We start from the raw sequence: 14,323 nt of genomic DNA on the forward strand, positions 1-14,323 counted from the left end.
AAACCTGATGCACTGACAACAAATGAAAACCAAGTGACGGAACATACAACACCTGGGAGGAAAGCTTCCCCCCTCTGTCATCGGGAACTATCTCCATCATGCCCTCACTGTGGAACTGGGATAGTGGATGTATCCCGAGTAAGAATGTGACCAGAAAGCCTGCAAAGATCCTGTAAACCGGAACGGGAAGGAGTCATGTGCCTGGAAGCACCACTATCTAGAATCCCTCCCGAGTATCCGTTGCGGAGAGTCCTCCAATCTCCTCCCTGCCTGAAGAAAATGAAACATCGGTGTCCACCACCTCCAGCTGCACAAAAGGCAGAGTCTTTCATGATTGCTGCTGAGGAATCTTCACCCTTCTCGGTCTTCCACTTGGGACACTGCCTCCAGTAGTGGCCTTTCTCGCCACAATCATTACAGGTCCTTTGTGCCTTTAGTTTCTCGTGGTCAGTAATAATGGACTTCTTCTCAGAAGACTTCTCCGACGAAGCCTTCCCTTTGCCCGTGTTACGGCCTTTCCACCGTTGGCCAGTTAAGGCCTCCGAACCCTCCACCCTGAGGAGGGTTCGAGAATCGTTCCTCCTAGTCCAAGACCATGGGCACAACCTCCTCCCATGTGATGGTGCTGAGCCTGCCACCACTGGTAATTAAAGACGAGCAAAATGATGAGTACTGAGAGGGCAAGTGCGACAGCAACGTTATGGCCATGTCCTCTGACGATATCTCCTTCCCAGCCTGAAGAACTTCTTGTTGAAGAGCCTGCAACTTGTTAATATGCTCCCGCATCGTCAACGACTTTGCAGGGCTCATAACCCGCATCTGTACTTCCAAGGAAATCCTCTTTCTCTCATGGGTGATACCCTGTTGTAAAGAGAAGCCAAATGCTGCCATCATATACCTTTGGACAGCATCATATGCTTTACATGATTGATTACCTGCGGTGTGCAGTTGAGAAAGATAAACGAATGGACCCTGGCGGTGACACGATCCCACATCTGTGTCTGAGCCTCCCGGTCCTTTCGGATCGACGGTAACTCCCCTTCCTCTACTTTCGACCGTGGAACCCCAACGACGACGAAATCAGCGAGGTCGTAAGACTCCAGAACAGATTCCATCATATGCTGTAGTTGTTCCCGTCCAACTGACGGTCCACCGGGAACATGGGGAGTGTCGGGATCTTCACATGCCTCTCGCCCATCTCAAACAGATCTGCCATTGCAGGGATGTACACTAAAAAGGGTGGGTCGGTGGGAACAAAGAAGAACTAACTTTTGCAAAAGTGGCTGTCCAGCAAATCAGCCCGCCGTCCTCTTGCTTCTCCTCTTCCCGAACAGTCCCGTACGGTCCACCAATCAGCAACACAACAGTCCCCCTCTTGCTCACACAAATCCCAAAAACTATCTAGAGCCTAGGCTCTGATACCATGTCAGAATACGCAGCGGAGATGATGACCAGATCTGGGAACAGAAGAGCAAAACGCAGTGCAGAAAATCACAGCACAAGAGAGAGAGAGAGAGAGAGAGAGAGAGAGAGAGAGAGAGAGATAGAGGCGTGTAACTCTGCTCTATATACACAAGAAGATCCCGAGTATCATACAAAATGGAATGAGGGCCATGGGGCCATTTTATATGGCCCCAAATACCCAGTCGGCCTGTGCTAAAAGGTAGCCGACTGGCCCTGAACCTCCACGACCCAGCAAATACAGCCAATCGGCCAGCTGTCAGCCAGTCGGCCATCACAGATATGGAGTCGTGGACCAGTACCATCAGTCGGCCAACACAAATGTGGAGTCGTGGACCAGTACCATCAGTCGGCCAGCTCATGGGCCCTCCTGCCAACCCTGGGAAGCCACCCAAGCCATAGAAAAAATAGGGAAAAATGGGGGAAAAATACGGAGAGTGGGGAAAAATGAGAAAACACCTCATAAGGGCGGGCACACCCACAACAAAGGCCCTGGTGTATAAAAATAGACAGGAGATGACTTCTAACGTGTATTGGGTAGCTACCCTATATTAATCTCCGATGTTCACTATGAAAACAATGTTCTAGTTTAGAGAGACTAGGCATGAGGTAGAAGGTCCACACAAAAATGGCACTATCAAGAATTGAACTATCCTTATAGGGGGTTTGCACACTTTGGGTGGCCACCTAAATTTTGTTGAAAAGTGCAAGGAATCCTACTTTTTTGGGGTTGACTTCCCTGCCCAAGCTTGTGGTCTCGCGAGTCTCCCTTGCCCATCTTTATGGTCTCGCGAAAATTCCCAAAAGCATGTAAATTTCGCTCAATGGCCTTTCTTTCCATATGTGGTGGAAAGTGTTTTTAAAGGAAAAGTGCACGGAATCTCTAAAATTGGACAAATCAACCTTGCCCTTGTTTGTGGGTGGAGATCCTTGCCCACCCAACCCATGCTCGTGCTTGTGCTCCTCGAAGGTTACAGAAGGGCATTGATGCTCGTCGAAGGTTACAGAAGTCTACCTTGTTCATCTCTTTGCCCTTCTGTAACCTTCGACGAGCATCAATGCCCTCCAAAGCTTCATGGGAAGTCTTACCTTCTAAAGAAACCATAATTTGTGAGTAATGGGTTTGAGATGAAGGTCAATACTTTTAATTCCTAAATTTTGAAAAGGGTGCAAATTAAATTCGTCCACCCAAGGCCCTAATGTTTCACCTCTATAGTGTAGATAGTTAACTTTTGCAATATCTAAGTTGGGCTGCAGTATCTGCGCGCACAGAGCAGCCCCAAAACAACAGAGGGCTGGTTATGTCGGGCCTCTGCTACTGGTACTTCAATTCCTTCATCTAATGGCCTGTAGTCTCTCGCGCAAACGCCTCTTTGCCCATTTCACAACTCGCCACTTGTCCACCTCATCACTGTCCGACTTCCTACTCTCCTACAGGCCCCCTCCGCTCGCGTCTGACTCCCGCCCCACATCTTCCCTGGCCCATGGCAAGTCTTCCCACACGCCCTCTGTGAGTAAGCTCACCCTCACGCGTGCTGTGTCCATGGCCCGTGTTTACTCCGATGCCAACCTTGTCCGTTCTAAAGAGTACTGGGACTACGAGTCTGTCGACCTTCAATGGGGGTACGCTACATTCATTTAAAACCCTAGCTAGAATTAAAATTTTCTTCCTTGATTATTGACAGTTTTTTTTTTGTTTGTTTTTGAGATCTGAAAGCTCCCCCAAAAATCCTCCCCAAAAAAATAAAAAAATAAAAAATCCTTCTATTAGTTAACAGAAAAAACGTCTACCCATGAGAACATCCAAGGGGGAGGGGGTAAAACCCACACTGGGGCTGTAGTGCTAAATGATGTTTGGGAAGAGACTTGGACCACATGAGACAATGCCAAGTGGCCTTCCCATGGACTTCTTCCTCGTTAGGAGGGATGCAATGTCCATGCAAAGTCCGTCCAGATACAACTGATGGTCTCTGTTGGAGGGGTGAGAGCACCCTCAATGGCCTAGCTGCTCCGTCCGTGCTAGATGTGCCAGGCTGTGATGCTGCTAATGATCTCCCACCTTGGATTTGTGTGGGTATTTGGGGTCAGAGGGGCGTTGTGCTTCTGAAGTGTGTAAGGTGAAGTGCAATGCCATCTCTATTCTCCTTGTACATGAGATCCGGACCTGTTTATGTTGCCCACAGGATGACTCCCAAGTGAAAAACCAGGCAGTCCCCGGATTTGCCATGAAAGCCTAAGAATCTGCCACCAAACCTGCTGTGCCTTTGGGCAATCCCAAAGGCAACTCTTGGTGAAATCCGCATCCGGAGCAAGAAGTTGGCCATGTGCAATCGCTAGCCAAGTGCCAACCGCGAGGCTCTTGTGAGCAAGCTGCCAAAGGAAAAAAGTGACCTTCCTAGGTTGAAAACTGTCCCAAAGCCGCTTCGAGAAGTTGCCCAAGAGGGATGAGATGCCATGAGAGCTCGAGTGTCATGCCCTCAATCCCATCCATCTGAATCCGTTGACCTAGTCTGACTGAATACTTGAAGAATGAAAATCCTAATCTTTTCGAATGTATTTAAAATTTGAATTTCTGATGGTATTTGTGTTTTTTTTTTCACTAAAAATATTTGGACAGCTTTTTTTGGGAGAATTAGCAAATTTTTGTTGTTGAAAAGGATAGAATTTCCAATTTTGTTACTTTCTTTTTCTCCCCCCTTTTTTTGTTGATTTCGGGCTAGAGCCCATTATTTCGTGCTGGGACTTCTGTCATGAGCAAGACATGCACTGGCTGAGCCCTGATCTAATCCTTAGGAGAGCAACCGGATAAAGACTGATTAGAACCAGAGATTAGGAGCAGGTGTTGCTGATCTGGCAGGGATTTGACTGCTGGTGGATCTGGAGGGGCTGTCGGCCAGTATATTCAAGAATATTTCTAGTCGGCTGCAGCAAAAGTCGGGTATTTGTCCAGGTAGCTGGCCGACCAGCAGTCGGCCAGTTGATGGTGTCTTTTCCAGCCTATAAAAGGCAGCCTTGCTCATCTATTTTAGGCATTCAGCCCTTGCTTGGGCTGGGTCTAGACTTAGGCATAGATTAGGTTTACCCCTTTTCATGGAAGGCAGCCAAAACAGATGTACCTTTTTGTAATATACTGAATACTCAGCTATCTCTCTCTCTCTCTCTCTTCTTTCTCTTCTGCATGCATTTTGCATCAGCATGTTCCCAGATAGTGTTTAGGGCTGAAAGAAGACTCCCAGAGCTTCCACATGTAACATTGGTATCATAGCATCAGGCTCAGCAATGCTTAACACTGATTCAGTCCCAGATGAAGGTGCACAGGTCCAAGCCACAGGAAAGTGCACAAGTACGAGGCCCAAGGCAAGGAACACAAGACAGGGAAGAATTCCTAGGCGGTTGGTTGGTGGTGTTCCCCAAAGCCCAAGGGGATGGCAATCCTGTGAGTCGGGTGCCACTTGGGGCCAGGGGCACACTAGGAAAGGCTTTCAGGCAACGGTTCCAGGGGAGGATGATCCTCCAAGGAGTGGAGTGAGAGTGCCAGACTCATTTCTCAGGAAAGAAGATTTGAGTCTTAGGAAAGAAAAACGAGAGATGGTGTTCAAGGACAGGGCAAGAACGGAATGGGGACTGGATGGAACAGATGCATAGATCTTCATCACAGTTAGAGTGGATTTGGAGATTAGGCCGATGATAGAGGGACACCGGGAATAGAGAATGGGGAATACCGATTGGAATCCTATCTTCAAGTTTAGTAGAGGGGGATGTCATGTGCAAGACATGCACTGGGTGAGCCCAGATCTAGTCCTCAGGAGAGCAACTAGAGATTAGGGGCAGGTGTTGGTAGGGATTTGACTGTTGGTGGATCTGGAGGGGCTGTCGGCCAGTATATTCAAGAATATGTCTGCAGCAAAAGTCGGGTATTTGTCCAGGTAGCTGGCTGACCAGCTGTTGGCCAGTTGATGGTGTCTTTTCCAGCCTATAAAAGGCAGCCTTGCTCATCGATTTTAGACATTCAGCCCTCTGGGTCTAGACTTAGGCATAGATTAGCTTTACCCCTTTTCATGAAAGGCAGCCAAGGGCTGCAAAATAGATGTACCTTTTTGTACTTTATGAATATATTGAATACTCAGCTATCTCTCTCTCTCTCTCTCTCTTCTCTCTCTTTTGCATGCGTTTTGCATCAGCATGTTCCCAGATAGTGTTTAGGGTTGAAAGAAGACTCCCAAAGCTTCCACATGTAACATTGGTATGAGAGCATCAAGCTCAGCAAGGCTAAACACTGATTCAGTCCTAGATGAAGGTGCACAGGTCCAAGGCACAGGAAAGTGCACAAGTACAAGGCCCAAGGCAAGGAACATAAGACATGGAAGAATTCCTAGGAGGTTGGTTGGTGGTGTTATACAAAACCCAAGGGGATGGCAATCCTGTGAGTCGGGTGCCCATTGGGGCCAGGGGCACACTAGGAACGGCTTTTCAGGCAACGGTTCCAGGGGAGGATGATCCTCCAAGGAGTGGAGTGAGAGTGCCAGACTCATTTCTTAGGAAAGAAGATCAGAGATAGTGTTCAAGGACATGGCAAGAACGGAATGGGGACTGGATGGAACAGATGCATAGATCTTCATCAGATATCGGGCTGGGTGTTTAGTGATAAGGTTGCCAGAGAGGGAAGGATGACAGAGGGACATTGGGAATAGAGAATGGGGAATACCGATTGGAATCCTGTCATCAAGTTATCAAGTTTAGCAGAGGGGGATGTCATGTGCAAGACATGCACTGGCTGAGCCCAGATCTAATCTTGAGGAGAGCAACTATAGATTAGGGGCAAGTTTTGCTGATTTGGCAGGGATTTGACTGTTGGTGGACCTGGAGGGGCTGTCGACCAGTATATTCAAGAATATGTCTAGTTGGCTTCAGCAAAAGGCGGGTTTTTGTCCAGGTAGCTGGCCGACCAGCAGTCGGCCAGTTGATGGTGTCTTTTCCAGCCTATAAAAGGCAGCCTTGCTCATCGATTTTAGGCATTCAGCCCTTGCTTGGGGCTGTGTCTAGACTTAGGCATAGATTAGCTTTACCCCTTTTCATGAAAGGCAGCCAAGGGCTGCAAAACAGATGTAACTTTTTGTACTTTATGAATATATTGAATACTCAACTCTCTCTCTCTCTCCTCTCTCTTTTGCATGCGTTTTGCATCAGCATGTTCCCAGATAGTGTTTAGGGCTGAAAGAAGACTCCCAAAGCTTCCACATGTAACATTGGTATGAGAGCATCAGGCTCAGCAAGGCTAAACACTGATTCAGTCCCAGATGAAGGTGCACAGGTCCAAGGCACAGGAAAGTGCACAAGTACGAGGCCCAAGGCAAGGAACACAAGACATGGAAGAATTCCTAGGAGGTTGGTTGGTGGTGTTCTACAAAACCCAAGGGGATGGCAATCCTGTGAGTCGGGTGCCCATTGGGGCCAGGGGCACACTAGGAACGGCTTTTCAGGCAACGGTTCCAGGGGAGGATGATCCTCCAAGGAGTGGAGTGAGAGTGCCAGACTCATTTCTTAGGAAAGAAGATCAGAGATAGTGTTCAAGGACACGGCAAGAACGGAATGGGGACTGGATGGAATAGATGCATAGATCTTCATCAGATATCGGGCTGGGTGTTTAGTGATAAGGTTGCCAGAGAGGGAAGGATGATAGAGGGACATTGGGAATAGAGAATGGGGAATACCGATTGGAATCCTGTCATCAAGTTATCAAGTTTAGCAGAGGGGGACGTCATGTGCAAGACATGCACTGGCTGAGCCCAGATCTAATCTTGAGGAGAGCAACTATAGATTAGGGGCAAGTTTTGCTGATTTGGCAGGGATTTGACTGTTGGTGGACCTGGAGGGGCTGTCGACCAGTATATTCAAGAATATGTCTAGTTGGCTTCAGCAAAAGTCCGGTTTTTGTCCAGGTAGCTGGCCGACCAGCAGTCGGCCAGTTGATGGTGTCTTTTCCAGCCTATAAAAGGCAGCCTTGCTCATCGATTTTAGGCATTCAGCCCTTGCTTGGGGCTGTGTCTAGACTTAGGCATAGATTAGCTTTACCCCTTTTCATGAAAGGCAGCCAAGGGCTGCAAAACAGATGTAACTTTTTGTACTTTATGAATATATTGAATACTCAACTCTCTCTCTCTCTCTCTCCTCTCTCTTTTGCATGCGTTTTGCATCAGCATGTTCCCAGAAGTGTTTAGGGCTGAAAGAAGACTCCCAAAGCTTCCACATGTAACATTGGTATGAGAGCATCAGGCTCAGCAAGGCTAAACACTGATTCAGTCCCAGATGAAGGTGCACAGGTCCAAGGCACAGGAAAGTGCACAAGTACGAGGCCCAAGGCAAGGAACACAAGACATGGAAGATTTTCTAGGAGGTTGGTTGGTGTTGTTCCACAAAGCCCTAGGGGATGGCAATCTTGTGAGTTGGGTGCCCATTGGGGCTAGGGGCACACCAGGAAAGGTTTTCAGGCAACGGTTCCAGGGGAGGATGATCCTCCAAGGAGTGGAGTGAGAGTGCCAGACTCATTTCTTAGGAAAGAAGATCGGAGTTAGTGTTCAAGGATAGGGCAGGAACGGAATGGGGACTAGATGGAACAGATGCATAGATCTTCATCAGAGTTAAGTGGATTTGGAGATCGGGTTGGGTGTTTAGTGATAAGGTTGCCAGAGAGGGAAGGATGATAGAGGGACACCGCGAATAGAGAATGGGGAATACCGATTGGAATCCTGTCATCAAGTTTAGCAGAGGGGGATGTCATGTGCAAGACATGCATTGGTTGAGCCCAGATCGAATCCTGAGGAGAGCAACTAGAGATTAGGGGTAGGTGTTGCTGATTTGGCAGGGATTTGACTGTTGGTGGACCTGGAGGGGTTGTCGGCCAGTCAATGTCTAGTCGGCTTCAGCAAAAGTCGGGTTTCTGTCCAGGTAGCTGGCCGACCAGCAGTCGGCCAGTTGATGGCGTCTTTTCCAGCCTCTAAAAGGCAGCCTTGCTCATCGATTTTAGGCATTCAGCCCTTGCTTGGGGCTGGGTCTTGACTTAGGAATAGATTAGCTTTATTCCTTTTCATGAAAGGCTGCAAAACAGATGTACCTTTTTGTACTTTATGAATATACTGAATACTCAGCTCTCTCTCTCTCTCTCTCTCTCTCTCTCTCTTCTCTCTCTTCTGCATGTGTTTTGCATCATCATGTTCCCAGATAGTGTTTAGGGCTGAAAGAAGACTCCCAGAGCTTCCACATGTAACAACTTTGACCCCTTAACCATCTTGAGTATGTAGCGAGGATCCCCAAAAGAAAAAAGAGTTTTTATTATCCAGCTTTCTTGATTATTAATTCAAATTCTTGACTTTTTAAACTTTTCTAGAGATAATTGTTTTCCCAACTAGGACTTTGATGCTGGTTATTGTGTTCTATTTGGGTACTTGCGTCATATTCGAGGCATTTTCCAACATGGGGTAATTATGGCAAAGAAGCTGATGCATGTGGACCACGATGAGCTATTGTTGGAACTTGGGTTTAGGGTTAGATTTAGGTGTAGAAATGAAGCATACAATGCACATTGAACAAAGAGAGTGAGAGTGAGCTTGCACGATACACACAATAATGAGATAATGAGAGTAGGTACAAAGTACAAGATGTGACCTTTAAAGGTCACTTACACACCATAAGGGTGTGTTCACACACGAGGGAAAAAACCCGTCTGTACATACCATTGTTTCAGCTCAGAGTTCTTGCAAGGGTTGTAGCTTTAATATGAATGTTTTCAGGCCTACGGACCTAATACACCTAATACGGATGTATGAGTCAATTGTGGGGGAAACTGTACACATTCTTTTTGACCCTGGGAGTACTCACAACTTCATGAATGCCACTGAATTTGGGAGTGGAGACGCATCCAAGTGAATCGTGTTGACATGCCGTCGAGCACATTCTTGGTGACATTATCTTTATGGAACCAAGTTTGTTGTGCTGACTGACCATGAGTCGATTAAGTACATATGTGATAGATCTGAGTTGAGGGGGAGGAAGGCACGGTGGGCTAAGCTGATGCAAGATTTTGATATGGAGTTTAAGTATCGGAATGGTAGCTTGAATAGAGTGGCAAATGCCTTGAGTAGAATTGGGGAGGTGAACTCTTTGAGCTCAAGCGAGATTAGGGCTGACCTATATGCTGATGCAAGATTTTGATATGGAGTTTAAGTATCGGAATGGTAGCTTGAATAGAGTGGCAAATGCCTTGAGTAGAATTGGGGATGTGAACTCTTTGAGCTTCATCGAGATTAGGGCTGACCTATATGACTCTCTGAGAGGCCTATGTGAGACCGACAATCACTTTGGTCGGTATTGGTAGCAGGTCCAGGTAGGGAGCTCCATAGATTTAGACCGAGACTCGGGAGTCATGCCATCTGTGAGTGTGGCAGGTGGTCAGTTCCTTACTAGGAATGGATTGCTGTTACGGAATGAGAAGGTTTGTGTACCGGCGGATAACGCTGAGATCAGGAAGAGGATCCTGTGTGAATGTCACGACGCTCCTACAACTAGTCATCCAGGGATACAATGAACCTATGATTTAGTAAAATAGATGTTTTACTGGCCTAAGATGAAGACATATGTTTAGGACTATGAGGTAAAGTGGCATCAATGCCGAGGACATTGTACGGTTGCCACAAACTAGTAGAGGGCATGATGCTATCTGGTTGGTGGTAGATAGATTGACGAAGATGGCACAATTTTTACCTACAAATGTGACAGTGAAGGCAACTGAATTGGCACAACAGATAGTTGAGCAGCTTTTCAGGTATGGATTGCCTTTTGACATAGTCAGTGATGGGGACTCTAGGTTTTCTGGACATTTCTGGCACCTAGTTTTCTAGAAACTGGAGACTACTTTGAGTATGAGTTCCTCTGATCATCCTCTGTCAGGTTGGGAGGAGTACATCCCGATGGTTGAGTTTGCCTATAATAGTGCTAAGCATGTGGCTTCTACCGGGGCTACAGTCTGTTTATGCTGATGTACGGATACCAACCTAGATCTCTAGTAACAGCGGGTAGGGACACACACACACACACACACACACACACACACACACACACACACACACAGTTGCTTGTGCCATAAATTACATATACATCTCGTACATTCTTTACTGCATCCCCTTTCTGTCCAGTTTTCATTTCTCTTGAAGTACTGTCCTTATAAACTGTTCAATGCATTGTTGCAGCCCCTGTGGAATCAGCACACGTCCAGAGAAGATGCACATGGGACTCTCCATATTCGATATGCAACACAACCATCCTTCCTTTTTTAGCTATTGAACTCCTCCAACATATTGTCTCCACACCATATATTTGGTGCTTGGTTGTCGCTTGCTGGTCTAGATGTACTGGAACCTCCTCATCTGCTTAGCCCAGCCCTTTTTCCAACCTCAACATTTCTAGGGTTACATTGCATCACCACTAGGGGCGCTTGGGCTTTGTACATGAGCTTGGGGTGCCTTTTGAGAAGAGGGTTTCAATGTCTGATTTTTTGTGTGTGGTTAGTCTGGATGACTTTGCTTTCTTTTAACCTCTGAAGGGTGTTTTGACAAGAGGCAAGCGCCTTCCATGTAGCTTGTATTCAACCATATCATCTCAATTCGTTTTCTAAGGATCATGGATTCCTGTAGAGATCAAGGGGCTGTCTATTTCTTCGATTTGGTAATGGGAGCCTATTTTTGATGATTGAAGTGCTAGCCTGTTTTCAGGGCTAATTTTCTTGCTGCCCTTTGTTTACTAATTGTCTTTGTAGGGATCAGGATGACTATGAAGTCCTGCGTAAAGTTGGGCGTGGAAAGTACAGTGAAGTTTTTGAAGGTGTAAATGTTGTCAACAACCAGCCGTGCACCATCAAAATCTTGAAGCCAGTCAAGAAGAAGAAGGTACCCCTTTTGATGTAAATTTTGCTGTTGCAAATGTCTGCACAATGCATAGCTTCTTTTGGTAGTCTATGTATCCAGTTAGTTCTTCTCTTGTCAGGTGTCTCTACCATACCATCCTGTAATTTAATGCTATATGATGGTGCCTTGTTTCCCAGTGTGCTGGTTTTTTTCTTGTGGAATTGGACTATTTGGCATTATCATATCAGGCACCGTAAATTGTAGCTGTCCAGTAGCCTCATTAGTTGAAATCATGCGCCCCAAGGGTGTAGTAGAAACTTGTGGCTGCAATAGTTCATAAAATCCATTGGGCCCCTGTGCACTTTTTGGGTGGCCGCCGATGTGAACATTGGAGAGCTCTCTTCCTTTGTTTTCTCTTCTCACAATGAGACTAGTGGCCTTCAAACAGTTCATGCAAGCCTCCATGACCTGTTTGACGATTTGGGCACTTGCAAACCCAAGCTTGCATTCTTTGTGTAATGAATGATGATTGCTAAGATATAGAAATGTCGCCTACACAAAGGCAGGGCAGAGCTAACTCACTGTGCAATGATGGCAGCATTTCCAGTTTTGTTTATATTGTCCATCAGTAACTCTAAATATGACAAGTTTCGTCTTAAACTTCAATAATCTTGTTGCTTGAATGCCCACATAGCATTTTCTGCGTTACTTCAAGTTGTGAACTCATTGCTATGCATTTGGACGTAGGCACTGGAGCTTCCTTGTTGGGGTGTAGAAAGAAATAGACGATTGTCTCGTTTTTGCCCACACATTTGGACTGCAAAGGTTCAACCACTGCATCATGTGAGTGCCTATGGCAAGATGCATACATGCGTGCAGATCTAGGACGCTAAGAGAGTGGCATTTTCATACCTTACCAGAGTAGCCATGTGTTGCATGTTTGAGAGATCTTGAGTTATGAAGTATGAGTGGAAATTTAAAATTTATCAAGAAGGGATGCTGATGCTCCATCCATTTTGTTGAGATGGATGTGCATCGTTTTATGGTCAAATGTTACTCAAAACTGCTCAAATTTAGCAAAGCTGATCAGAAAAGGTCAAAATTGATCAAGAACAGCTGAATCTGGTCCCACAATCTAGTGCTCCCCCTGTGTCCCCAAACAAAAAAAAAAGGAAAATGTTTGCTTTTATAGAGACGAGAATGAAAATACAAGGCTGAAAACAGAAAATCTCACCATGCACTCTGTGCATAAGATAAAATAGGGACCTAAGCAAATTCCGTTGCCTTCCATTGAATTCTGTCCCATCATGTTGGTCGGACTGTCTGTTGGAGCACCGCATCTTCATTTTGCTGCTGTTCTGTGCTGTTTGGACTGCTCCTGGGCACTTGGTGGCAGCATTTCTTTCCTGAGAGGTTGGAGAGAAGTGAGAATGCAGAGTGGAGGCTAGAGGGGCGTATTTTATAGGCCAAAAATCCCCCAACTGCCAAACCTGCACCATCCCTGTCTAAACTAGTCATGCCCAAACGCACATCTCAGCAGTGTCCCATATTCCCAACAAAGCTCGACAACGTCTGACACAGGATATCTGATGCTCTTTGGTCCCCAGCCAGCTTTGGCACATCCATGATGCATGAGGCATTTTATGAGAGAAGTGGATGATTTCAATTAGTCTAAATAGGTCAAAAGTTGAAAGCAGGAAGACCTGCGGCACAATCTTATGCTGTCCGAGTGTTTAATTCTCTGTATATTGACCCTGGCATGCCTTTATATTTGTGCTTCTCCTACTTATCTTGCTTTTGCTTTGATTCCTAATAAGTCTTTGCACAGGATGCATGATTCAGATCGAGTTTAGATGAGAGATTCCATTGTATATAAGCATTCATGCAATATATAGTAGTACAGGCCCTAGGGTCTCTCTTGCCTCTTCTCTATTATGTGATTAGCTTTAACCTCTCAATGCGCTTAGCACTAATCATGACCACCTTCCGCGTGGATGTCACAGCACGCCAAGCTCCAATTAATGAAATCAATTCAGAGTGACTTAAACGATTGTCTGCTATAGTTCTTTACTTTGATTCAGATATCTGGCCTGAATTTGATGCAGTTTGCTTTTCTAATCCAAGTGTTACATGCTCTGTGTTTGGTTGATTTAGTGAAGGCCAGGCTGAGCACCTCGTAAGTCCAAAACGTTGTTTTTGATGTGTTGTAGATAAAAAGAGAGATCAAGATTCTTCAAAATCTTTCGGGGGGTCCAAATATCATTAAACTCTTGGATATTGTTCGTGATCAACAATCCAAGACTCCAAGCCTTGTGCTTGAATATGTGAATAACACAGATTTTAAGGTTCTTTATCCAACTTTAACCGACTTTGACATCCGCTATTATATATTCGAGCTATTAAAGGTACGGGTTTGCCACACTCGTTTTCCATTTATCTTTTTGCTGCACAAGTTTGAGATTTAGAAGTTGTTTTTTGATCACTTCGTTTGATATAAGTAAAGCTGCATACAACACCATAGGTCATAGTGATGTTTTAAAAAGCGATTGAAAGGTTGTCCATGTATTTATGAGGAAGAAAGGATGTCTACGAAAGCATCTCTATTTTGCTTAGCAAGAAGGGGCTCGTGTTTCTCTCATGTTTCTGTTTGTAGCATGCTTGCATTCACTTGTCTTCAAGTTGTACTCTTTGGACATTTATTAAAGGCAAGTTTAGCATAGAAAAAAAGACAAGATTTGCATTAATTGGGCTGTTTGGATATCAAAATTGAAGCATAGATAGCTTTAGAAGTGATTTGAATCTTGCCTCACAAACCTACCTTGTCCTTGACCTTAGGATATCCTTGTTCATTGCTTAAATGCGCTCTGGCCTTGGCACCCAGACTGAATAATAGCCAGCCTTGCTGCACCAAATGGGTCCTTGCTGGAACAGCCTGTCTATTGAGCAACTATCTGGTCTACCCTGTT

At 45.7% G+C, this 14,323-nt stretch overlaps 1 protein-coding gene across 6 annotated transcripts in view; it reads left to right on the forward strand.

The window, feature by feature from the left end:
- Positions 1 to 2,676: 2,676 nt before the first annotated feature.
- LOC147615406 (casein kinase II subunit alpha-2-like) overlaps positions 2,677 to 14,323 on the forward strand; it is a 43,192-nt gene continuing 31,545 nt past the window's right edge. Inside the window, exons 1-4 of one of the 6 annotated variants that reach the window (XM_086779503.1) lie at positions 2,677 to 3,084; positions 11,270 to 11,399; positions 12,105 to 12,200; positions 13,568 to 13,762. In XM_086779503.1, the coding sequence (XP_086635629.1) occupies positions 2,804 to 3,084; positions 11,270 to 11,399; positions 12,105 to 12,200; positions 13,568 to 13,762 (702 nt within the window). In that variant the 5' untranslated portion in view covers positions 2,677 to 2,803. Of the gene's footprint in view, positions 3,085 to 10,703; positions 11,179 to 11,269; positions 11,400 to 12,104; positions 12,201 to 13,567; positions 13,763 to 14,323 lie in introns of those variants that run through there. The other 5 variants (XM_086779507.1, XM_086779506.1, XM_086779505.1 and 2 more) reach the window with 5 other exon arrangements.

Source organism: Cibotium barometz, chromosome 40 (assembly GCF_041138505.1).
Source record: "Cibotium barometz isolate CiBa-2024 chromosome 40, ASM4113850v1, whole genome shotgun sequence".
NCBI lineage: Eukaryota > Viridiplantae > Streptophyta > Polypodiopsida > Cyatheales > Cibotiaceae > Cibotium > Cibotium barometz.